The following is a 25493-nucleotide window of genomic DNA, read 5'->3' as shown; positions in this document are numbered from 1 at the left end:
AACATGTTGAAATTATGACTTTGAAAAGTCACCCCCCATTTTTCTCATCTTGTGACAAGCTAATTTTGGACTCCATAAGATTATTACTGTTAATTTTTGACTGTGAAACTTTAAGCAGCATCCCGCAGTAAGAATCCCTAAACTGTATTAACTTTTTATTGCATATATATGATATAAGTCATCATATATTTTTAAACCCATTTTAGCCTAAAATTGAGGAATAACTATATTAGAGATCCGAGTCAATTTCTTTGTTTTTGTGTTATTTACTCAGCAGTAAACTCAGGTGCAAATGGTATCCTGAACTACTTACATGAAACTGCATATTAACTTTTGAAAATGCTTGGATGCTTCTCAGTCTGTGTTCAAGGTAAAAAAAATAAAATAAAAAAAAAAAGGGACGCAGAGTCTGTGTGATATGAACAGCCTGTCAATGGAAGATGCCGAACTCAGCATCTTCTCTCTCTCTTTCAGAGCTGTTCCCATCCACCAATAACACCCTACCCCGTAAAATTGATGCCTTAAGCCATACATGGCAGTTTCTCTTGTACACAAGGGATTCAAATATTGCAGCAGTAGTTTAAGATTGCGACCTTTCAAGGATCACAAACTGAGCCTGAGTGCTACAGTGAAGTACCTCTTCCTGAGCTACAGATCTCATAGAGATACAATGACATGTTGGGGTCATTGTAGAGAAAAGTAAAAAAAAAAAAAAACAAGGAGTAACTTTCTTCCATAAAAAACTCACACATTTTGAGATTAATCTCAGAAATGTCATAGAGAAAAACGTAGAGATGTCTGAGCCCCAAAAGTCAAACATTTGCAAGAAAAAACTTAGAAAATTTTAGATTAATCTCAGAATCTTTTTCTAGAAGGCTGGTGGAGGTAGAAGGTAATATGAAGGCAGTGAAATGTGATTTCTGGAGGACAATTTGTTTCCGTCTGTAAGAGAAAAGCGGCTCTGGAGAACATTTCCAGCCAAAGCTGCACAGAAATGGCTTGAAGACAGCAAAGTGGACGATCTGGAGTGGCTAAGTCAAAGTCCGATAGAGAATTTGTGGGAGGACTTGAAAGAGGTGAATATTTATGCAAGCACTTACTGTATTTTTTTTTTATTGTGATTATTTTTTTGGAAAAAACAATTTTCTCTTTTACATTAAAGATGTTCTGTTTTGTTTTTGTCATTATCAAAGTGAAATAGCATCATCCCTGTACTACTCCTATCAGGTTCTGTTATGCTGATTCAACAACAAAGAATACAAACATATGTCCGACTGCACTGGTGAAATAAAATAAAAATTTAAAAAATTTAAATTCTAGATTTTTTTAAAGTCATTATTTATGTTTGGCTTCATCCTTCAAGCCTCAAATAAATTTTAAAAAAATCTAGATTGTTTTTTGGTGTATTTTTTGGAAAAGGCTTGAAGGAAAGCTCAGCTTGTAGAGCCAGTCCTCGCTTTGCTCCTTCTGAGACTCGTCTGCAGGTTGCCCTGTTTGACTCTTGACTGTACTGCAGTCACGCAGCGGACATAAAAAAGCCATTTATCCGAGAAGCGTCTGTCATATCAAATAGTTTTTATTCAAGCTAAGCTGATAGAAAAAAATGCTAATTTAATTAAAATAAAAGCTAAGACATAACGATAACAATAAAAGACTGCATTTATTTAAGTAACAAGGCGAGTAGGAGCCAAAGTCCTCGACGGCCCGGATTCAGAGAAGGTTCAGTCAGCTGTTTTCCCCATGTTTGTTTTTGTATAACTTATTATATCGCAACATTTACTTTCTAAATCTGTTCAGTCTTTATTCTACAAGGAAGTGGAGGTTTCATATATTATGTCTCATTGATATGAAATCAGTCTAACAGGAAACGTGAGTATTCGCAATTTCAACCAAATAAAACATTTATTATGAAAGCCACAGCAACTGTTTCCAGCCTGTTGTCTTTAGTTTGGTTATATGAAAACATTGATGTTGTGGGAATGTTACAATCCTTCTAGAGAAAACTGCAAAAATCAGCCAAGATACCTAAAAACCTGAATTCAGCTTTCCCTCATCGGACATGCAAGTGTTGGTGTATTTTATTATATTTTAGCAATATGGAACTATGTTCAATTTTTTAGGGAGTTGTGACTGGTTTTGGCTAGTAAAGAGGCGAATGCATTGATTACAAGGCTACAGATAAATTGGCCCACTGGGACAAATAAAGTTGTTAGAAGTTGAATTGAGAGCTAAATAATTTATGATGTTATGATGACATCTAGAGGCCTCTCGCCAGCAGTCTTCTCTCAAATTTTCTTCGTCGTTTGGGACATTCTGATCAGATTCAGTCCACCACACTGAACCTATGATCTACAGTCAGAGTCCTATGACAGGACTCTGACTGTCATAGGACAGTCAGAGTCTTAAATTTGACTTCTTAAATTTGACTTCATTAAGTCAAATTTAAGACGTTTTTAGACCCAGCTTGAATGAAATTTAGGACAAAAAACAAACAAAACAAAAAAGACCTTTAAACAAAGGGAATGATAGAGGGAACCTGCTGGCAGAGTTGGCAACAGAAGAAAGCTAGTGGCAAATACAAACGTCATTCATTCAACTAGTGATACATTTTGACAAAATATTACATAAATAAGAAGCTATCTAGCTAGAAAGCTAGCAAGGGTGTTTACCGACCGCCTCAAGTCATAGAACGTGACTCGAACTATGGCAGAAAAGTCCAGCCAAAAAATAATATAAAAAGAACTACATACAAGATTAAATAGTCCTGACACGACAAAATTAAAGACTTGTAATTAACTTAGATTTCTTTTTTTTTTTTATGAATTTGACATTTTAAAGTGTAGTTTTGCATATAGAAGGCAGGGTTATTTATACCCCACCAGTTTTTTTTTTGTTCTGTGCTATCACCAACCTGTCGTACGCTTTATGTATGGTTTCGGAAATTTAAGGTATGACTGGACAACCCTGCTTCACCGCTGTCCGACCGTGAAATTTTCCTCGAACCTTTTCAGTATCGCACTAAGATCGCAAGACGGTCAGACACAGGATGTTAAATTACCCCGTTGATTAATATCTCGATTAATCGATAGGTGTAACTCCCCGAGATAAATCATCACTGCAGAAGATTCAATATCCTTTCCTAGTTATCAACAAAAGGCACCACTAACTCAAAGAGTAGAACGAAAAACAATCACCACAACGGGCAAAGGGTGTGAGGTTTGACGGCTTGAAAGACAAACGAGTCAGTTAGCAGTCGGAGTCAGGAGAAAATATAGTGGAGCTTGCTGAAACGTGGCAGAAAGCCATGCAACTGTGGTGCCCAGTCGGCAAGGCTGTGTTGGAGCCAGCCCTGGAGGGACGTGAGTTATATAGCATTAAATCAGTCTCACGTCCAGCTGACTTCCAGGTTCGTGTCTGTAATCAGCAGAGCTACTCATGCAGTTAATGCAGTCAGTGCCTTCAACAAATGAGAAACGAGAGAACGACAGACGAGACTTTTTTAAGGTATATGAGCATACATTTTATTGTGAGGGTCATTTAATTCAGAGGGTTTCAAGCGTTTTAGAACATTAACGGCTTTGTAAAATACCCTTCTGTCCTGTCAGACAGAAGGGTTTATGCCAATTTTGATGCAAATGAAAAGAAATGTAGGTTTTAATTTATGTGATTCTGAGCAAATTAATATGGCAAAAGTAGAATAATCTATTGTTGCATTAACCCTTGTGTGTGCGAGACCTGAGGAAAACATAGAGGACTATGGCAAATGATACAAGTTTTACGTGTGTGGGGTCAGTTGGACCCCATTTCTACAAACAAGGGTTAAAACGTGTATAGAAGAAAGTTTGTTTTTTAGCCATCCCAAAATCCCTCGTCACACTTAAGACACATACTGGACAGCGGCTTTTTGTAAATAACCAGACCGCTTTATTCAGAAAAGTATGCAAAAATTTTAATATTTCAAGATTTCATCAGCAACCAAAGAGTCATGTTTTAACCCTGTATGATTTTTTTTCTATCATTTTTTTTCTTCTTCTGTTGTTGCTAATAGACGTCTCCATTTATTTTTTGCAGGGATATGGAGGCAGTTGTGGCCAGCTTCTGCTTTCTTATGTGATTGGCCCTTGGTTACCATGGTGGAGACATTGGCTGTGGGTTCTGGAGGTATGACATCACTACGGCTGAGATAGACAACCTAAGAAACACAAAACATTGGATGTTAAATGTGCAAGCTTGTTGTAAAGTTCAACAGAAATTCAGAAACAATTATGTTTATCTTATCTACTTTAATACACAGATCAGGGAAACATTATGACCACTAGTCTTGTGTGCTAGCCCTTCATACAAACAAACAGGAACTAGTGCCCTTTTGAAAGAGCCCACTGCCAACTTTATCTTGATCAGCATATTAAAACTCTTCTTCAAAATTTGGTAAATAGTTTTTGTCTACACTTATTTTTAAACAGAAAACAAAATGCAGGAAATAACTGTTTCCTTGCAGCCTCTTATTATTGTTGTTTTATAAAGTTCTCAATATACATATCTGAGTGATTTTTATTGAAAAACTACTTTTTATATATAAAATGAAGATTAGGGATTATTAGAGATTATAAACAGCAGTTCTAAAATCGTATAGTGTGAACTGGGCTTAAGTGACGCATTCAGGCACTTTTCTTGTGTCATGTGTCAGTAAGACATTTCCTAGGTGCAAACTGGATGCAGTCCACATCGCAAATATACGACTTTATATTCTCAGAAAACAGGGTGTTTTTTGTCCTGTTTTATATATATATATATATATTTATTTAATTTTTTTTTACAGATTTTTCACTTTGTAATGTCATAGGATATTCTAATCTTAAAATATCCTATGTTATTCTAAATTTATATCTTTAATTATAGAATTTTTTTCTTACACATTCACAACTGATAGAATAATGAATTTTTTTGTAAATAATTTTTTTTTTATTTCCCCAAACAAATTTTCTAATTTACAATGCAAATACATCTTAAGTTTAATATCATAAATAAAAAAAATATTCAAGATTTTTCTTATAAACATGTACAATTAATCTAGAATGTCTGTGTTTTTTGGCAGCAATATACTCCCCCCATACCATATTGTATTTTTCATTGATCTATCTTGGACATAACACCAAATTTCACCCTATTATTAACCTCGGTGACAGTCACCCTCCACAGCACGTTTACCCTGTTCAGGTCCTTTACCTTCGCTTAATGACACCTGAGATACTTTAATTATATCTTGGCTTTGGACCAACGTCCCAAAACTGGCTCTGAACCAACTTTTACTCAAGTTCCTCGATTAGCAGTTTTCTGCTGAGCTAATCATTCTGCAGCACCAACTTTAAACTTATTATGGGCTCTTACGCCTAGCACAAGCTTAACAGTTTAACATCTCGGTCTAATTGGCATAAGCACTGCATATATAAATCGATATAATACAGAAAAATAAAGTTGAAGCACTCACATAAAGCTGCTCATCATCTGTTTGGTGTCTTCTGAACTTCTGGAGTTTGCAAAGCTGATGAAGGAGCAGTAAACGGCAATCCAGGCACACCACTTCAGCTGAAACACACAAACTTTTATTTCATTTTAAAAGAAAATAAGAGTGTTTTTGTTGATTTTAAATCAGTTACAATAAACGACTTCACAAGAGAGTAAATCAAATTGGAATACATGCATTTGACTTTGAAGTGACTGCATAGAAATGTCCATAAACAGGATAGTTCTGTTTGGTTCAATGGGCAAAATTTGTTGCAAATCCTATATGAATAAACTGAATTTAATCTCATTTATGAAAAAAAGAAAATATTACCGGAGATAAATAAGTTAATCAAACTAAATTTGCATCACTGAACTGTCCGCACCAGTTTACCACAGGCTGCGGGTAGCTAATGGTGTCCCTTGTGTTGAAGGTCAGCAGCTGCCCTTCATCCCTTTATTTAAAAGGCGAGTTTACCTTTAATCTTCTAAATGGAACAACTGGGATAGACCAAGGTCTACCCTTCATGTCTATCAGTGAAGGGTAGCAGGCTTCCAGCGGGCGCAGATCAACACCCACTGAGACTCGGAACAATAGAGACGGGAAATGCAACTGTGTAGCTGTGAATAAAGACGCAACGATAAACTCTATGATGGCCAGGAGAAAACCAGTTTCCGGTCCACTGGCCCTGACCCATGACCATCTCCATCTGTTGGGAATTATAGAGAAATGCAGGCAGCCTTTTTGGACCCTTTAGAGCTAAGATATAACTCTACTATCTTTAGAAAACGTGCAAAGATTGCTTTTAGAGTTACTAGGACACACTCTGTCTTTGTTTTGAAAAATCTTGAGTAAAATTATTATTTACAATGAGATTTCTCTCACAAACATCGGTGAGAGTTGACCTATGGCAAAAAAGCTGGGAAAGACTTTTCTTGGCTATTGCTGATTTTATTTTTTAGAAAGTAATCCAGATCATTTTAAGTAGATTTCGGCTTCAGAGATCAGCCACAAAACTCTGATTGATGCAGATCTAACTGTGAAAATGTGCACAGTTATTTTTACTTTTTTTTTTTTTTTTTTTACCTTAAGCATTAGCCCACACATGCTGAAGATCATGCCGAGGAGGTTCATGTAGTCAGGAGTGGGGTCCTCTAGTGTGGGGTTGGTCTCTGTGCTAGGGGGCTTGTATCTGCAACAACAAAACCGTTTATTAGCCAAAATAAGAAGAAAATGAGACCGTAATAGACATAATAGACTTTTACCATGCCTTTGTAATACATCTTACCGTCTGGTGTGTCAGGAACAAATAATGCAATTTTCACGTTTGCTTGACAATTAAAAGGTATGTATCAATTTCTTACCACAAGCAGCTACACTGCCCTCTTGTGGATAGTCTTCTAACATATAAAAAATACAAATAAATGCTTAAATTGCTCCAAGAACTTCTTTAAAAAATACCGGAGAAGAGCTGGTTCAACTAAAGGCAACTCAAACCAGTTAAATTTAAATTGTGACAAAGTTTAGGTACACACTGACAATAATATCTTGTGTAGATGCCACCTGGCTTCAAACTCCAATAGATAATTGGAGTTTAAAGCCAGTTATTATAACATTGTACTGTTATAATAACTGTAGGCTTTATGGCTTCTAATCACCTAACTAGTACTAATCCCACAGTAAAGTCCTCACGAGTGACTGGGTTAGCACTAGCTAGCTGTTGTTGGTCAGCTAATTCATTCAGCTTGGCTTGCTTTTTTTAAACTAACAGACACAAAACTCACCTTAAAATCTTATTTTGTCTCCTCGGGTCCGTGATACTGTTAGTAGACATGTTTAGTTATAACTTTATCCTATATGGAAGTAACGGGAAGTATATTTAAAAGTCCGCTTAGCGACCCACAGCTGATTGACTTCTCGGTTAGGGGAAAAGAGAACAGGGATCGTTTCCGGTTACTTTCAATATAAACGCTTTGGACAGCTTATGGGAGAACGGAGGAAAACAGTTTTTGAACATTTATTTTGAAAGTGCTGTTGAACCCCAGCGTGTATTGCTTCCGCGTACTCTGCTCGTGCTAGCAGTCATAGCGAGTGAAATAAGAAAAACTAAACTGTTGATGATGTACAAAGCTGCGGATTAATTTACCCTTTTCAACTGCTTTAAACAAATATAGAAAATGTCTTTTCCCGAAACACTACCTGGTTAAAAAATCTCCAGTAGGTAAGCTCAAAAAGTTACTTTTGACTTTGAAGTAAACGTATATCAATATTGTTCCAGGTCATATTTTTCGTTACAAATTAAAAGAAACTTGCTCAGGACTTAAAGCTCCATCAACATTAATTTAGAAAAAAAAAAAAAAGTAAAATTTATTCTTACGTAAAGTAAAATACTGAACATGTAATAAGCGCTTGAGGTATTTTGTGTTTAAGTGTTTGCCCGACATGCTTCACTTCACAGGTCCTGTAACTAATGGCGTTTCCTCAACCCAAACCTCAGCCTCCTCAGCTTCCGCAGCATCTTCTGAGGACCATTAACTGTCAACAAGGAGCTGTCAGAGCCGTTCGCTTCAATGGTACGAGTCATAATCCTAGCTTTTTTACAGTTGTTTTTAGACATTTGCTGCTTTTTTCACCTTCCTTTGTAGCCTGCTCCTTTTGTATTACTAGTTTCAGAAGGTGTGGATGGAATCAATAAGCGGCAGAAATCACAATAAATCAGTTTTATGTCAGTCATACAAACCTGGATTAATACAACAGGCAGACTGGAATTGACAAACGAGAGGAGTAGAGGTAGCATATTTCCCTTACATATTGTTTTAGATAATTTAGAAACAATATTATGGAGACGCAAGGCTAAATCGTGCGACCCAGAGACCCTTTAGTCCTGACTGTCACAGGTTTGAGTCCCACTTCCTCCCACCCCAAGTAACCTGCCTTCCTGTCTGAATACTGTCATATAAAAACCACTAGAACCGGAAAGACAATACTGTTTATATTTCAGAATTTAGACAGGGGCATAAGAAAACACAGCAGTGTATGACAAGATGCTCATGTCCCTCTTTCTCTTGTTTGCTGTACGTTCTGCCAGTGGATGGAAACTACCTGTTGTCTTGCGGCAGTGACAAATCCCTAAAGCTGTGGAGCGTTGGCCGAGGGACGCTGCTGAAGACCTACAGCGGTCATGGATATGAGGTTCTGGACGCCGATAGGTGAGGGAGTTTGCTTCGGTTTTCAGAAGTAATTATTTGTGCACAGGATGGGATTCAGAAAATATAAAGAATGAATACCAAAAATGCGGGAAGTATTAAGACAAAGACGGAATAGGCGACGCTGTCTTTAATCATGATGGTTTTAGGGCAAATTGTCCCATTCAACCAAAACATCCGACATTCAGCACACTCTCCCTCTGCAGAAAATAACGGGTATGTTTCTTCTCGCCTCCTGTTTTGACAGTTCCTATGACAACAGTCAGCTTTGCTCCTGCAGCTCGGACAAAACTGTGATTCTGTGGGACGTTGCAACGGGTCAGGTCACACGCAAGCTCAGAGGACACGCTGGGGTGAGTTAAAATCACTTATTGTATTAAAAATGTAAACAGCACTGTAAATCCTACATGATCCTCCATATTTTGATCCATCATTGATACAATTTTTTTTTAATTCTCTCTTTGAAGAAAGTTAACTGTGTGCAGTTTAATGAGGAGGCAACGGTCATTTTATCTGGTGAGTCATCAATTGTGGAAAATGTCCACTATGTACTCTGGAATAAAGCTATTTTGTGCTACTGCTGGGTCACGAGTTGGAAGGTTTTACATTTCTGGTGTTTATTTTTCATTTATGCAATTGCATTTTTTAAAATGTAATTTTCTGCATATGTGAGTTCTCTTTTTTTTTTTTCTTTTTTTTTTACTTTAATTTTATGTAGTGTTTCAGTACTCTTTTCATGTAGCTTTTATTTCTGATTTTTATGGGGAGTTTTTTTGTTGTTTTTTTGTCCTTCCCCATCATCCAGGCTCCATAGACGGTACAGTGAGATGCTGGGACACGAAATCCAGAAGAAACGAGCCCATCCAGGTTCTAGATGAGGCTCGCGACAGCATAAGCAGCCTTAAAGTTTCACAACATGAGCTGCTCACTGGGTCAGCAGATCAGAAATGAGTTACTACATTTATCACAAAGAAGCCATTCCCCTCCTAGAGTCCTGACGGCGTTCAGTGACAGAGTTTGCCGTTTCTTGCGTTTAGGTCGGTGGACGGCAGAGTGAGGCGTTACGACCTGAGGATGGGACAGCTTCACGTTGACCTCATCAGCAGTCAGCAACTTCATTTCAATGTTTTGGTGAAATTCTTTTTGAGCGGGGGAAATAAAAACCGAAAGTTGTTTATTACTGTGTACGTCTGTGCGTTCCAGGTCCCATTACGTGCGTGTGTTTCAGTCAGGACGGGCAGTGCACCCTGAGCTCCAGCTTGGACTCAAAAGTGAGACTTCTGGACAAGAGCACTGGGGAAATGTTGGGAGAGTGAGTGCTTATATATTTAAAATTTGTGGTCTCATCATAGCTTAATATTTCCTATCAGAAAAAGCAAAACAAGAAAAAAAATGCTATAAAACTGCTACGGTTAGTTTGCATTCATTTCCTCAGTCTTTTTTGGCGTTGCCTTTGAACTTTATGACTTGGGTCAAACATTTTGCTGCCACCTGTTGGGTTGGTGCAAGCATCCCGCTTTTTCCACCAAATGTAACTCTCAATATAAGTTCACATTTTACTGATAAGTTTTAAAATGTTAGATATATCAAGTTCACATTTTCTATCAGACTGGCCTCCAAAGTTAATATCCTGCTAAAATATGAGTTGAACCTGTGCAATGCACAAATAAATATCTATTTGTTTATCGTTTTTTTGTGTTAGAACAACACATTAAATATATTAGATGTAATTTGAACAGTTAAAAATAACCTAAGTCAATAAAACTTGTTTATTTTTACTTAAAAAAGAGGGTAGATTTAGCCGGTGTAAATTGTTTTAGGTAAATGATTTGCTTTGACACCAATATTGTGTCTGGTGATGTGGACTCGTGTAGATACACTGGACACAAGATGAAGGGCTACAAGTTGGACTGCTGCCTGTCCAGTAAAGACACCCACGTGTTGAGCTGCTCAGAGGACGGACACGTCTACTGCTGGGATCTGGTGGAAGTAAGCGGGAAGCTAAACGGCTTCACTATCCTCTTGAAAGTTTACATTTTAAAAACTTTAATATGATCTCTTAAGATTGAAATCTGACCAAACGTGTCTTGTATCCGTCTGGAACCGCAGGGATCGTTGTCATTAAAGCTGCCAGTGGGAAAAGCAGTCGTCCAGTCGTTATCTTTCCACCCCACAGAGACCTGCCTCCTCACAGCCATGGAGGGCCACGTTCAGGTGTGGGGGGCACAGCCAGAGGAGCCACAGGAGCCACAGGACGACACCCCGGTCAGTCAGAGTGGCTGAATGGACTTTAATTCCTCTGTTGGAGATGTAAAATATTGTAACATGAACTAAAGAAATTTCCTTATTTTCTGATATTCACCATCTGTCCTTGTAAGCGCAGGGCTTTTCGGCTGGAATTTGCTCTAAATTAAGAAAATATGGGACTTTTTCTTGTAGTAATCCTGTCAGACATGAAACATTTGAACCTTTGGAGTGTCATTAAAAAAAAGACCAACATTTTTCTTTTATATAATCTGATAATGGTCTGTGTTTCATTGGTCAGTCAGAGATGTAAATATTAACCAAACAAGGAGTTGAGCTAGAACTGATAAAATACTTGATCAAAGGAAATAAATCACATATCACTCTTGTTTTTGGGGTTATTTGCTTTTATCCGGGTTTGCTTGACAGTGAAGGTGAAGTCGTCAAAACGGTAGAAACAAGACACTGGAAAAATGGAAAATATACAGATAAATTCTGATTGTTTCACCTGTTTTGAATATACATTTTTCATCAACCACAATATTTGATTAAAAAAGTTTAATGTTAATACAGTAATGTAACAAGCTGAATTGAAGATTTTCTATACCCGGACTGCCCCCCTATTTTTTTTTAACTATGTATTTTTACTATATCTAACCTGATATACATTATCGTGATATACATGATAATAGAATAAAACCTTACAGACTTCTTGACTCACTGTGGAGTTTGAAAAGAAAAACCCTGCATTTCTCTAAGTTGATAATAGTAGAGAAAATAATTTCAATATTTTTTTAATATTATAACTGAAAAGACTCTCCACATGCATGCAATTTTTTTAAAGAGACTGAAACTCTGCAATGTCAACAGATTACTACAAAATGAAATGCAGATTTCAAGAATTATATCAACTAAACAAAAAGAAAATATTTAACCGATGTAACGTATTACATTATGTATATTTTAAAAATGCAGCTTATTTAACGCATGTTGATGCAGTCAGCATCCGGATAGTGGATTTTGACCCAATACAAAAAAAATTGTATCTGTCAATGTAAACTGAAGATGCTCAGAAAAAGCATTATTTGATGGAAAACACAACACACAGAGCATAGATGAAACCACATCATGTTTAATGCATTTTTACATTAACTGGAAAAAAAATGAATAAAAGTTAATTTTAATTAAACGTGACTCCATTACAAAATAAATTAATCTGATCTACAAAAAAACAAACAAACATTAAATAAATAAATATCTTTAGTTTTGACATATGTACACTTTATGTAGCTGAACAGTTTTGGAGCTTAATTCAGCATCGTTTGTAAATTGGGAAACATTTCTAAAGAGCTACATTTTTTTTTCACGTTTTTTTTTTTGATAATAAATAGATATTAGCTTATTTACAATTTTGTAATTCAAGTTAAAGCATTGGTTCCATTTTTTTTTTTTTACCTTAATTCAAAATAACAAACTCACAAAGCAACACTTCCTGGAAATCTAAATCATATCCCTCATGTCTTTTATGGATAAATCACAGAAATCTGAGTCAAACATTAGAATCTGATTATGAAGGCTCTTTTCGGAGAAAAAGAAAAAGAGTTATTTGTTTTCATTTCGGAGTAAGTCAAATCGTCCTCTCCGAATATCTTCAGCTCTCTCCCACCTGCCCCTTCCTTATTCCCCTCGATCCGGGCCATTTTTAATCTGCACAGCTGCAAGCGGCAGCGGAGAGTTTCTCCACCTTGTGCCAGCGGTGCGAGTTGTCGAGGAAGGCCATGTCCTCGTAGTGAGTGGGCCTGCAGCACGGCACGCTGTGCCATGGCTCTCCGGGGGCCGGCTGCGGGAGCCGCCCGCTGAGCAGCAGGTTGCTGAGCGTGAGGTCATAGTTGGAGCGGGCGCGGGGACAAGACCCCCCGCAGTACTTGAACAAGACCGTCTCGTCCGAGTCGTAGCCCAGCCCCAGGTCCCGCACCTGCAGCAAGACGGAGCGGAGGCCGCACTGGGAGTCGGGAGCGGAGCGCCGCGTCCGGACCGGGACTGCCTCGTCTCCGGAGGCTTCCCTTTGGATTTCTTCTGATGTTAAAAATTCGCTTCTTCTGTCCTCGTCTGAAGGCGACACGGGTTTCTGCTTTTGGCCTGGAAAAGACAAATTCATCGACCTTTTAACGGCACGCTTCCTAACTTATTTGTGCTATCCCTAAATCGATGGGTCACGACGTTCCTACTTACCAATCAGAGACCTCAGCCAGCGGCCTTCTACCTTGCCGACGCAGAACAGAATCACAAGAACCTTTAGAAAGGGTTTCATGGTCACGGTCTGGTCTTCGTCAAGTTCAATCCCTCGAAACGAACCAGAGACGTCTGCGTGCGTCCGTCTAGAAGTGATGCCTTAGATGAAGACGAGTCACGAACTCCAATATATATCCCTCCGGGATGAAGAAGAGGGGGGGATGAGATGAGGAGGTCTAGGGGGGAGACCAGACACTAACCCGTTACTTGCCAGTCAACTCTTTCTCGCTCACCTGAGACTGACAGGGAGCGAAAAGAGGGGCAGGCGGGCGCTTGACCCAGAATTTGTCCTGTTGGGATTTTATGCGTTGGTGTAAATCACAAAATGTTTCCCCCACAGGTGTTTTTCCAAAGAAAGCCGGCCACTAACGGTATGGGTTCCCAAAAGGTTGATGGTTTTATTATTTAATTTTTATTTTTTTTAGAAGACATTTTGGACAGTTAAGTTACAAGAAATATGAGCGATGAACGAATCAGTTCAAAGCCAGACAGATACGCTCATGAATTAAATATCTTTGAGACAAAAATGCAAAAAATTACGAGTATAGGAAACGTGAAAACAAAAACACGTTTGCTAAAAGCCCCGCTGAGTTATTGTGGAATTACCTGTGGTAAAGTCTGCTTTTTGTCTCTAATCCCAGTCTACATGCTAAATCCAGAGGTCAGAAGAAAGGACATCAAAAGGTCGAACAACAAAAAAAGAAAGAAGAAGAAGAATCAGAGTTTTATAATTAGAACACGGCCTGGTGCAGGAGGAATTCCTCAATGGGTGACTCCTCTTGAGCTGGTCCATAAATTGAGGGATTTCACTAGTAATGTGTGGCTGACATGTAGAATATGCATTATGCAACGATTACAGGGCCCAAACGGGCAGCGAGTGGAATTCAGAGATTGAAAGAAAAATGCACATCGGAGCTCTGACTAAAAAACGAAGGTGCAGGGGAAACACCTCAGCTCCTTATTTGGCAAACCAAATGATTCAAAATCAGGAGCCGATGTCCCTGTTACTTCACCTAACGGCTGCAAGACACACAAGAGTTTCCAGTTAGGCTGAACATGCCTTGCTTCCCTCAGTAAATGTTCAGAACAACACTGCACATCTACGGCCTGTTAGAGGGGAAAGCAGGAGAAGAGCTGCTTTCTCTGAAAGAAAAAAAAAGGCAACTTGGCTTAGTCGGATCTGAACGCAGTACAAGACGTTTGAAGCAACGTCCCTCAGACGGAGGAAACCTAAAATAAAGACGATTTAGTCACAGCATCACATTTCTGTGAAAACCATGCACATATTGACACAACCCCACACAAACAGCAAAATGTGGAATGGATAGAATCAAAAATAAAACCAAGTTTATTTTAAAAAATAATGGTAAAATACAAAATTTATTACAGTGCAGGGACTGTATTCAATGTTGTATTTTTAAGCGCATAATTCCTGGCTTCTGTTAGAATTTTTTAGACAAACGCAGCATGTCCAATAAAGCTCTTACCATATTTATGACTTTTAAACAGGCTCATCAATTACAACTCCGCTGATGTGATTTACTAAGAAACTATCCCTAAATCCTAAAATAGAACTAGCTACCAAAATTTACTGCGAGGAATTTTAGTACTTCTTTTCAGGATGATAGTTTTGAGCCTGCACATGATAAATGAGTTGATGAAAATGGAACAGGTGTGCAAACAAGTAGAAGATCACTCAAACTCTACAATAAAAGTTACTCTTTAGTTTCTTCTCACCTCATCCAAAGTCACACATTAGTTCAAGTAGACAATATATCCAAAAGTAGGAACTGGATCTGAGTTTTGGAGGTGAACTTTTGATATTTGGAACATTATACTCCGTATCAAAATGCTAAGACCAGGTGAAAAATGGTCTCAACATCGGCCACATTGTTTTTAAGAAGCTGCAATCGGAAGCCAGCTTCAGCGGCCGCTTCGTCCATGACGGTCAGCACCTGTGTCCATGAGAGCCGCTAACTGAAAACACACATTCTGTCTGAGCATCCTCACGAAAAATAATAAAGTCAGGAGTAACAACATTGTTTTCTAATAAAGTTGCTGAGCTTCAACAAAGATCGCCATCTTTGTTGAGGCCAGTAGAGTGTAATGCTAACCAATAAATACGTAGAAGTTGGGGGGGGGAAAGCAAGTTATTGCAAGCAACCAACTGAAATAGGATGTTCATCAGCTGGTCAAAAGAGCATTTAAAACCCAGGTCTTTGCAAAAATTTGTAGTTAGAGTCATTTTCTGTAATGTTTCCATATGGTGATGAGCTCCGATGGCAAAGTCAAAAAAAGCTTTCTCTCTTTGAGTGTCGTTCAAAGAGACGGCCATTTTAAACTAAAAGATTCTGATTGTTAGGGAACAAAAATGTCAAACGATGGACCACAAAAATCCATCAAGTCATGAGACATTAATCTTGTCACTGGTGCCAGCTGCAGCCTCATAACCATCTGTGATAGAAGAATTTTAAGAACGGAAACATCTTCAAAAGGTCTCGTCTCCTTCAATGGCACAAAATCGCCCAGTCAGAGTTTGAATGAGAGTGTCCAAAAGTGGGACATTGAAAGATGGAAGAAAGTTATACGATTTAAAAACAAATGCAATCTTGATGGTCTTGATGTCTTACAATGTCACCAGCAAGACAAGGAGATCGCACTTCCACTACATGGCAGAGTGGAGGAGGCGCCACCCTGATCTAGGGGACTTTTTCCTGCAATGAGACAGTGGGGCTTCAAGTTGTGTTGTCAGGCAAAGCCCGTCTGACAAAGGATTTCTTCCGTAGAAATAACATCACTCTTTTGTGCCCCTCATCTAAATCCATTTGAGAACATTTAGAGTTGGATGGCAAGAGAAGTTTACAAAAATGGACACCTGTTCCAGACAGCGGACACCTGTTCCAGACAGCGGACACCCTCCATGAAGCCATTTTCACCAGTCAGATCAACATTCACAGTGGTAGAATAATAAGACCTAGCTGGAGCTGTTTGAATTGTCTGGTACTAAAAGTAGTTTGGATGATGTTTGACAGAGTGGGACTATCTTAGAATAGTTTGTAATAATAAATCAAAGCGAAAAGAGATCATATATGGGGACACCTCAGGGTTCTATTATTGAGTTACTTGTATTTAATATCAGTGTGATTCTTGTAGCTCAGGTTATTGAGTACAACATTTTCTATCATTTCCATGCCATTGGCATACAATACTTATCAAATCAAAATCACTTTGATAAGTCTAACTGATCTAAAAAAAAAAGAGAGAAGTTTGGCTTAAACTTCAGACAGTAAAAAAAAAGATGTAGGTGTTTTTTTATTTGGTTACACTTCTGGATTCAGCTCATCAGAGTTGATCAATTAATCTGCGATCTGGAAACGTATATTAAACTTACATTAAACAAATGTAGTCGGTGCAGTTGTGAGCAATTGTTGCTGCTTTTTCTTTCACTAAAAATGGAAAATAAAGACAAAGTGGCAGAGGACCAGACACATTCACATTCCCAGGGATACAGAAGAATTAAGGCAGAGTGACAGATAAGAAGACAAAGGGAAGCCAGAGGAGGTGATGGGAGAAATACAGTGGAGATAAAGAAATCCCTCAGGATTATAGTCTGAGGGACTGGTCTGGAATTCAGCATAGTCAGAATAGAGGAATGGGAAGAATGTAGCTAGACTTTCCGGAACTGTCAGAAAAAGAGAAAAGGCTGAAATAGTTGACAGCATTTTGCAGGTTATCAATTACCGGCATACTGTCGGCACATCAGCATACGTTAGAGGTGTTATGCACTTACAGTAGCATGAGAACAAAGGATAATTAAAACAACAAAAAAATCTTGTTCTCTTTTCACATATATTCATAGACATACAAAGACTGACCTCTCAACTTTTATTTACATAAGGCATCAGCGTTGTCAAAGACAAAAGTTATGAAAATCAGATTTATTTGCAGATGTTTTAGGGGAATATTCTTATACTTTGCATCGACTGGCGAAGTAGAGTTCAAGCATTTTCTAATAAGTTAATTATTTTATCTCTTATGTTTTGAAGCTCTAACTGGTTCAGTATCATTAAATGCTAACATATACACACATAAACTCCCCCACAAGCAAAGGGAAAGTTGTCCCAGATGTTTAACCCATTTTAGCGGCAACTTCATAACATGGAAAACATGCAAAAAGAATATTATGCATGTAAAAAATGTGAATGTATGTTGCTGATGTGTCACTTTCTTAAGACAAATCCTCTGCTGTAACATACAGTTTTTGCTTAATTTCTCTACTTCACAGACTTAGAAAATATTTATATATTTTTTTCTCATTGACAATTTATGTTATATGAAACTGTATTCATTGTCATATGTTCAATGTATGTGTAACTGTAATTTAATGCTAAGTATTTAGATAAATATGTGCACTACAGGGTATTTTTTTAAACCCGTTGTGGTCAATTTGTGATTTGCTTCATCAAAACCAAACCTTACCATGTTTGTGCTTAGAGTTGAAAGAAAATGGATCTAAAGGATAATAATGATAATAAGAGTGAAGAATAAACTTAGCATGTTATGGCAAACCAAATATGTTAGAGAATCAAAAATAAGTATGAAACACTCAATATCTAAAAACTACCACTGGTTTGTCAGTTTTACTGTAAGCGGTCACTTTGTGACTGGTGTTTGTGAGAAACGTCTATATCTGATGCGCCTACTCTACAGCGGCCATGTTGAAAAGGTATGCCAGCATTTGGCATGGAGGATGACACAACACCAATTAAAAGGGGTGTGCTGTACATTCCTGACTTGAGCTGGTCGGACAGTCAGCCCATATAGGGGCCGTCTGAGCCGAAAGGGGGCAGGAATGTGGGGAAGCAGTATTTCCAGTAAGTGGAAATATTCGCGGAGGACTTAGCCTTGGAATCTCAAACTTGCATGGAGCGACTCCTGTTTACGCTGTAAATCAGCTGGTCAGAGCCGAGACGCTCCACCGTTTGTCACGAAGGCACAAGAGGAGGAATGTGCAGGTTTGTGCTCCAGCTTTTGCCGTGGATCGGGTGATAGTTCAGGGATAAGATCGCACTCCGGTTGAAGAGAGCGCCGCCAGATGGAGGTCACGGAGTAGAGTCACGTTGGCTGTAGATGTCTGCTGCTGGTGTAATGATCTCTGATATTCTAGATGAGAGTTTTACTGCACTAAAGTTGGAGGAGTTATATTTATCCACATCTCTTGTTGCTTTTCTGTCATTGTGGGCTTTCATTCTAGGAATAGCTAAAAAATAGAAGTGCAGCAAAAGCAAAGGAGACGGATTAGCAGCTCTTGGCAACAACTGATGTCATCATCCAGGTCATACTACTCTGGAATATCGTCTCCACTGCCTGGAAATTGAGCTGTTAGCATGTGTCATGTAAAAACTGTCTCACTGCAACAGTCTTCAGTCAGAGGCCTACTCAGATATGTGGCGAGACTGACTGCTACCGTAAATCAATCCTGTCGCACAGAGATAGCTCGATTAGTGAATTAGCTATTAGCAGCTCATTTTGCTTCCAGGATGGAGTGAAGATCTGAATGCCAAAAACAACCCCATATACCTTGAAACTACAAATTCAGCTGGTGTTGCTTATTTCTATAAATACAATTACATATTAGTATAAATATTTTACATTACTCTGGTGGCAAAAACAAAAACAGTTGCCTTTTGGGTTTAGATAAATGCAGTTAGATACGCTATTCTTTTTTGAGTCATTGTGTAACTATATTATTTCAACTAAAGGTTGTCACACTGTAAGAATCTCCAGTCAGCTCAATGTCAACAGAAACAGAATTTGGTTTAAAAAACACTTAAATAGTAAATGATCATAAGAATCAGAAGAGATGCAGCATAATACTCCCCAACAAAGAATGAAATACATAATTTTTTCAGCCCCATAGCATTTTTAGATTAGCATCTAATGGAGATCATGCCTGCTGCAAGCCTGATTTTGTATTAAGGTTGCTTATGAAGTGTTAATGTTCTACTGTTCTTGGGTTATTGCACACATAGACTCGAGTTGTCTATGTTACTTAGTGTTACTAAGGCAGCAAAAACATTGTTTATAATTGTTTATAATATGTGCAACCATTATGTATTTAAATATACATATATAAAGTTTCATTAGAAAGAGTAAAAGCAAAACAGTTTAAGTTTTGTTTCTTCACTAGAGTGGAGATTCTTGCACATTTTTGCTGATTTTCAAGATCAGCTTGTTGGCTAGAATAGTCAGAATATATACATTTGATGTATTTATGAGAATGCAAAACAAAAGAAAAAAAAGTGGCTCTCACTACCAAAAGGTAAGCTTACATAAAGAACCTGAAGAAAGAAACATACAAGCCAGAATTTAATCAACTGCTTTTAATTCTTTTCAGAGAGAGAAAGGATACGGCAGTAGAAATACATTTGTATCCCACAGTAGCAGACGGAAGAAGGTCCAGCCTCATTTTCCTCTGAACACCAGGTGGATACAGAGAGCATGCAGCATATGAGATATTAAACTGTGTCAAATCTTTCATATCTTCTCTCAATGACAGTGCATGAACTTAAACCAAACTCTCCTGTTAGGTGCCTTCTGTTCTTACAGTGCTGACATGAATACTGTCACTGAACCCTACACTGATAAAGGAGGGTTCAGTACGTTTGTGAGTCCATGAGTGTCCACGGTAGGCTCACACAACAAAGACGTGTCCTGCAAGAGGGACACCAACACAACGGAACCGGGCTGCTCTGTTTTGTCTGGGCAGAGGCCACGCTGCGGGTCAGGCTGTTTTTCACACGCCACCCTCTTCGCTTCTCTGTAGCCGCTCAGTCTGGACGCGATAGACCTCTTTGGTCTGGTCTTCTTCGGCTTCCTCCCCTCCGGGTCGTGGACCACACTGTGACGCTGGAGGCTTTGCTTCATGGTGAAAGCCCTCCCGCAGCCGTCATGAGTGCAGACGAAGGGGCGCAGGTTCTCGTGGAAGGAGCCGACGTGGCTCTGCAGGTTGAACATGGTGGTGTAGGAGCGGTCACAGCCCTCCTTGGGGCACTTGTAGACGACCCGGGTGTCGGCGTGGACGCGCTGGTGCTGCTGGAGGAACCAGGAGTCCCTGAACACCTTGCTGCAGTGTTCGCACGTCAGAACAACCCGGTGCTGCTCCTTCCTGTGCTTCAGTAAGTCCGTCCAGGTTTTCCCTGTGAACGGACAGCCCTCCTCCGCGCAGGGGTAACCTCTGTGGACCTTCTCGTGCCGCTTCAGCTTGCTGGGGTTGGAGAATCGCATCTGGCAGCCCCCGTGGGCGCACTGGTAGGGTGGCAGCTGCGTGTGCTGCTCACACATATGGGCCCTCAGCTGCTTGTTCTTCTTGAACTCCTGGCCGCAGCCCTGGACCGTGCAGCCGTATTTCTTCTGCTCGTGAGCGTGCGCGCGGCTCACGTGTCTGCTCCGGTTGGTGGTCGTGGTGAAAGCCTCCGCGCAGCCCTCCACGGAGCAGCGGAAGGGCTTCTCCCCGCTGTGGATGAGTTCATGCCGGGCTTGGTGGTAAGGCGTGCAGAAGGACTTTCCGCAGCCCTCGTGTTGACACGAGTGTGGCCGAAGTCCGGTGTGTTTACACAAGTGGGCGTCCAGTTTCCATTGTCTGTTGTAAGCAGCCGAGCAGTCCGGAAAAGAGCAGAAGAAGCGCTTGTGCGGCTCTGTTTTGGTTTCCATTTTCAAGTAGTAGAAGACGCCGGGGCTAGATACACGTTCCACTGTCGGACGGCGATATTTCCGGCTAAATTTGACGTAACATCCGACGGGGCACGGAAATTTCGTAGGACTCTGACGTTTGTTGTTTTTTTTTTTTTTTAGCTGTGTTGCTAAAGCACAACTTGTAAGTATATTTTAATGTCTCAGGTGTACAATTACTCTCAGTATGAGTTTACTTAAAAATCAAAACCTACTTAGTGATACTCTTAAGTTATTCTATGTTTATCTGACCATTATATTTGCGTGCAAATAATACGCACGTTACAAAAGCAGCTAACTGCTGCTAACGTTGGCTTACTTTTACCTGATTTTTAGATATTAACGATAAAATCGACCCTTAAAACTGATTGCGCTGAAAGCTATGCAGGTCTGGTGTTAGAGAGTGCATGTAAACCCGCATGTCAGGGCTGCCCAGGCTTTACAGATTGAGAGTCTTTAGTGGTGGTATTACAAGCAGATATTTTAGCAAAAAAGCATAGAGTTAAAAAAAAAAAATCTGTAAAATATAACACCATTAATATGGATCTAGATTTATATGAAACGGGTTGTGGTGTTAATACCATGACCTAGAAAACCCTTCACGGTTACAGGCTGAAAAGCCAAATAAAGCCTCAATTTCATTTAAAAGCCTATTTATAGACTGAGTATGACGTTTTGTTGTCTGTAACGCAGTTTACCTATTTTATGTTTAAAGGAGCAAAGTGCTGATCTCCAGTTGTCACTATGGTAAGATTAATTGTTTATAATCCGCTTGCATCTGTATTGATCCACTTAATGTAACAAATTCTGCTAAAAAAACCCCCACTTTGAATAAAACATTTAATCTTAATGAAAAATTAATGAAAATGCTGAACTTGACATTGTTCTTTTCTTCTATGTCGCCATAAAGTTCACCATGTGTTAAAAGTCTGTATTTTATCTGCTATCTCCTAAATTTTTGAGTCTTTAAATAACGAGATAAGATGCTGTCCTCTTCATGTTTTATTTTCGTTTTTTAGAGCTTTGTCTGTTTCAGTATGAAATTTGCTCTCCTTTATTGACCCGCTTGTTCCCTGACAGGGTGAAAGAAAAGGAACCAACAAATACTACCCTCCGGATTTCGATCCAGCCAAGGTGAACGCCTGACCTGCCAGTTGTTGTCCAGACGTCTTAGTGCTCTACACTTACCTCTTTTGCCATTCTTTGCTTTTAGCATGGCTCCCTCAATGGCTACCATAAAACTCACGCCCTGCGGGAGAGGGCAAGAAAACTGTCCCAGGGCATCCTCATTATCAGGTCAGTGCAACAACAAAAGAAGGGGATTGATCTGGCAGTATTCTCTTTTTTTTTTTTTTTTTTTTTTATTTTTCAGCACTTTTTTGGTCAAGATCGAAATTACTTTATAGAGCCCCGTAGGAAATTTTTTTTGCCCAAGCAACACAAAAATAAAACACCTAAAATAAAAATGGAGTAAAAGTAATTACTAGAAAGTTCCAGATGTGCAATATACCACAGAGTCCAATACAATCAGTCAGATCATTAGTTACCAACAGCTGTAGTAGTGTACACTTGACCCAGCCATGATGAGTGAAGGGAGATTTACACTACATGAGGATTTTTACAAATCAGAAGATGTTTTAATATAACATTCAGCCAGATTGTTTGATTTTTACCTGACTGTTTTTGTCTGTCAAGGTTTGAAATGCCCTACAACATCTGGTGTGATGGCTGCAAGAATCACATTGGCATGGGTAAGCTGAAGTGGAAAAACTAAAGCACAGTTATTCAATCAAACAAAGCGTCTTTTTGTTTTTATAACCCAAACGATGTGTTTTGCAAAGGCGTGCGTTACAATGCCGAGAAGAAGAAAGTGGGGAACTACTACACCACGCCAATCTATAGGTAAAAAAAAAAAAAAACAGCACGAGGCATAATTTATAAAGTTTATTTTGACAAAAAGTATGTTTTTAAGCAATAAAAAAAAGCTTCTTTCTGTTCTCGCATGTAGGTTTAGGATGAAGTGTCATCTGTGCGTCAACTACATCGAGATGCAGACGGATCCTGCAACTTGCGACTACGTGATCGTGAGCGGAGCGCGCAGGAAAGAGGAGCGCTGGGACATGGCTGAAAACGAGCAGATCCTCACCACAGGTAGAAGATTTGTCTTCACCAATAGTTTTGCTTCCATTGTCGCCTTTGTGTGCGTGTTTTGCCCCGTTGTGATTGGATCATTCTTATGTCCTCTCTGAGCAGAACGGGAAGAGAAGGAAAAGCTGGAGACGGACGCCATGTACAAACTGGATCATGGCGGGAAAGACAAAGAGAAGCTCACAAAGGCTCTGCCGTCTCTGTCTGAAATCCAGGACTATCAGGCAGGCTGGAAGGACGACTTTCAGCTCAACAGCTCCCTCCGCAGGAAGTTCAGAGTAAGACAATAGCTCTTTTACTTTCTCCTTAAACTAAATGCAAAAAATGTTAAAGATGAAAAAGTTTATTAGAGGTTCAAGATTGCTTGTACATGTAGAAGCATTGTAGATCTACATCTGTTTACCTATAAGTCCTATAGCCAGTATTCATTTCTGGTTCATATTTCCATAACGCTCGGCTGAGTTAGTCTGCAGAAATAAATTTTGTTCCATAAAAAATTCCGAATGTTATTTCTTTCCTGTCGTAAATCTATATGACATTTAAGATAAAGTTAATAACTGAAGTTTTTGTTTTTCTTCAAGTCATGACATTTAACCAAATTATTTATTCATTCGGTAAGCAATCATAAGGTAAACTTTGGTAAAGTCATTTTTTTAAGTGTTGCCTTTCAAACTTTCATATAGCAATTTTGCTTTCCCCCCCCCCCCCTGTATCAATAATTGGCACATGAACTCTGGAATTATTATAAAGCTAAATTTGATTTCCCACTACAGATGTGTTTTTTTTTGTTTGTTTGTTTTTTTTTTTTTAGATGTGTTCCATTTTAAAATAAAATTGTTTCTTTATTTGACGATTCAGGTAGAGAAGAAAGTTCTGGCCGAGCAGGAGGAGAAAGATAACGCTCTAAAGATGAGGGCAAACTTATCCATACCACTGCTGCCTGAGAAAGAGGAGGACAAAAAACTGGCAGGACTACTAACGTACCAAACACCCGACTGTAAGTACCACATACAGAGATATCAGAGATATGCTCTCGCGCTTTAAATAATTCACAGATATGTTTATAATTTTTTACATCTTCTGTTTAAATCTTAAATTACCTGCCTGCCTAAATCAGTTTTATGTCAACCTTATAAACATCCTCATACATGTTGTACATCCAGAACTAGAACTTATTATCCACCAAATAAAAAGATACATTCATCTATTTTCCAAAGCCAGGGCGTCAGCATCTGGTCTTTTCATAATTTCTTAACTAATTGTAATCATTCGCTATATGAGCTTCTGATTTTGAAGACATTAATAAATAAATCTGACATATTTTTTGTACATTATTGTGCCATTTAGCAAATAGAAATAATGTTTGTACATTTTTGGTTTTAACTGAATATTTAGATATTCAAGTGTATTAGAAGGCACTTTTTATTATTTTATGCAAAATGTCCTACAAACGTTCACAGAAAACAGTAAAATTATCAAAGAAATAAACTTAATGTATAATTCTGATACAGTTTTATAACTATATATAAAGCTTTTTTTATGTGTATAAAAACAATGGATGTAATCTAATGAGTTAAATGTTACTTTTCATTTTTTATTTTTTTTAAAGCTTATGAGGACAAACGGCACAGCAAGCGGAAAGAGATCGCCTCTCGTTCGTGGTTCAATACCTCCTCCACTCCAGCGGGGGGCGCTGCAGGCAGCCTGCTCCATAAGCTAAGCCTGCAGGGGAAAGAAGCAGCTGTGGCCAAAGCCCTGGGTTCCTCCCAGAGCCCGTTAATTCGCAGACGCTCCAGCGGATCTGGAGCTAAAGCCGAACAGTGTGCCACCAGAACCCAGGGAACATCTCAGCAGGAGGAACTGCCAACGCAGACAGAAAAATCTCAAAGTATAGGATCTCCACTAGGACTAGAGAAAAATCACACTAATTCCAAAGAGCTGGTTGCCAAAATTGCAAAGGAAACAGATCAAAGACTGATTGATACAGTGGACTGTGGGAAGGAGAAAGAAGAAAGTAAAAGTTCTGGAGGAATCACGTCACTAGTTGCCGACTACAGCGACTCAGATTCTGACTCTTGACTTTGATGTCGACTAATAACCTAAATGCTGCTTTTTCTGATTCCAGAAAAAATATAAATGCTTATAAGAATTGAGTCAATCTGGTGTAGCATGTTGCAAAAGCAATACTAGTGTTTTGAGGTACAGTATGCTCTGGAATTATACTTTACATTTTTTTTGTCATCTGCTGAATGCATTTGTCATCAAATCAGAATGGATCTGTGATTGTTTTACATGTAATATCTGTCTGACAACCATTAAAACATTGGTCACTTTGGTTTCTCTCCTTGAAGTGCCGGACCGTGTCATCT

General features: G+C 38.9%; 5 protein-coding genes across 5 annotated transcripts; 2 read left to right on the top strand and 3 right to left on the bottom strand.

The window, feature by feature from the left end:
* Positions 1–3880: 3880 nt before the first annotated feature.
* Positions 3881–7454, bottom strand: wdr83os (WD repeat domain 83 opposite strand). The gene is made up of 4 exons (XM_015015014.1): positions 7288–7454; positions 6590–6695; positions 5489–5586; positions 3881–4192 (listed from the first exon to the last, which is right to left on the bottom strand). The coding sequence occupies exons 1-4, from the start codon at positions 7335–7337 to the stop codon at positions 4126–4128; spliced, it is 321 nt and encodes a 106-aa protein (XP_014870500.1). The 5' UTR covers positions 7338–7454; the 3' UTR covers positions 3881–4125.
* An 87-nt stretch (positions 7455–7541) lies between these two features.
* On the top strand, positions 7542–11343 carry wdr83 (WD repeat domain containing 83). Its single transcript, XM_015015013.1, has 10 exons — positions 7542–7724; positions 7962–8076; positions 8592–8712; positions 8957–9062; positions 9177–9225; positions 9515–9641; positions 9747–9814; positions 9913–10021; positions 10584–10698; positions 10819–11343. The coding sequence occupies exons 2-10, from the start codon at positions 7974–7976 to the stop codon at positions 10990–10992; spliced, it is 972 nt and encodes a 323-aa protein (XP_014870499.1). The 5' UTR covers positions 7542–7724; positions 7962–7973; the 3' UTR covers positions 10993–11343.
* Positions 11344–12225: 882 nt separating this feature from the next.
* LOC106934863 (artemin) lies at positions 12226–15519 on the bottom strand. The gene has a single exon (XM_015015005.1). The coding sequence runs from the start codon at positions 13109–13111 to the stop codon at positions 12656–12658; it is 456 nt and encodes a 151-aa protein (XP_014870491.1). The 5' UTR covers positions 13112–15519; the 3' UTR covers positions 12226–12655.
* A 4094-nt stretch (positions 15520–19613) lies between these two features.
* Positions 19614–20974, bottom strand: LOC106934870 (transcription factor IIIA-like). The gene has a single exon (XM_015015012.1). The coding sequence runs from the start codon at positions 20956–20958 to the stop codon at positions 19882–19884; it is 1077 nt and encodes a 358-aa protein (XP_014870498.1). The 5' UTR covers positions 20959–20974; the 3' UTR covers positions 19614–19881.
* Positions 20975–21045: 71 nt separating this feature from the next.
* Positions 21046–25474, top strand: yju2b (YJU2 splicing factor homolog B). The gene is made up of 10 exons (XM_015015011.1): positions 21046–21121; positions 21692–21723; positions 22057–22110; positions 22190–22272; positions 22672–22727; positions 22818–22878; positions 22985–23127; positions 23230–23402; positions 23983–24121; positions 24734–25474. Exons 2-10 carry the CDS (start codon positions 21721–21723, stop codon positions 25201–25203), a joined length of 1182 nt encoding a protein of 393 aa, XP_014870497.1. The 5' UTR covers positions 21046–21121; positions 21692–21720; the 3' UTR covers positions 25204–25474.
* Positions 25475–25493: the final 19 nt, after the last annotated feature.

This window comes from Poecilia latipinna, unplaced genomic scaffold (assembly GCF_001443285.1).
Source record: "Poecilia latipinna isolate Pla-1442-1.1 unplaced genomic scaffold, P_latipinna-1.0 Scaffold1876, whole genome shotgun sequence".
NCBI lineage: Eukaryota > Metazoa > Chordata > Actinopteri > Cyprinodontiformes > Poeciliidae > Poecilia > Poecilia latipinna.
This window is presented reverse-complemented; position numbering and strand designations above follow the sequence as displayed.

Coding starts and splice junctions, on each gene's coding strand:
- wdr83 (XM_015015013.1), top strand. CDS start 7,974: ATGGCGTTTCCTCAACCCAAACCTCAGCCTCCTCAGCTTCCGCAGCAT. Junction 8,077..8,591: donor CAGAGCCGTTCGCTTCAATG/GTACGAGTCATA, acceptor ACGTTCTGCCAG/TGGATGGAAACTACCTGTTG. Junction 9,226..9,514: donor GGCAACGGTCATTTTATCTG/GTGAGTCATCAA, acceptor CCCATCATCCAG/GCTCCATAGACGGTACAGTG.
- LOC106934863 (XM_015015005.1), bottom strand. CDS start 13,111: ATGAATTTGTCTTTTCCAGGCCAAAAGCAGAAACCCGTGTCGCCTTCA.
- LOC106934870 (XM_015015012.1), bottom strand. CDS start 20,958: ATGGAAACCAAAACAGAGCCGCACAAGCGCTTCTTCTGCTCTTTTCCG.
- yju2b (XM_015015011.1), top strand. Junction 22,728..22,817: donor CAAGAATCACATTGGCATGG/GTAAGCTGAAGT, acceptor TGTTTTGCAAAG/GCGTGCGTTACAATGCCGAG. Junction 23,403..23,982: donor CCCTCCGCAGGAAGTTCAGA/GTAAGACAATAG, acceptor TTGACGATTCAG/GTAGAGAAGAAAGTTCTGGC.
- wdr83os (XM_015015014.1), bottom strand. CDS start 7,337: ATGTCTACTAACAGTATCACGGACCCGAGGAGACAAAATAAGATTTTA. Junction 6,696..7,287: donor AGACAAAATAAGATTTTAAG/GTGAGTTTTGTG, acceptor TTGTTGTTGCAG/ATACAAGCCCCCTAGCACAG. Junction 5,587..6,589: donor TGTGTGGGCTAATGCTTAAG/GTAAAAAAAAAA, acceptor TGTGTGTTTCAG/CTGAAGTGGTGTGCCTGGAT.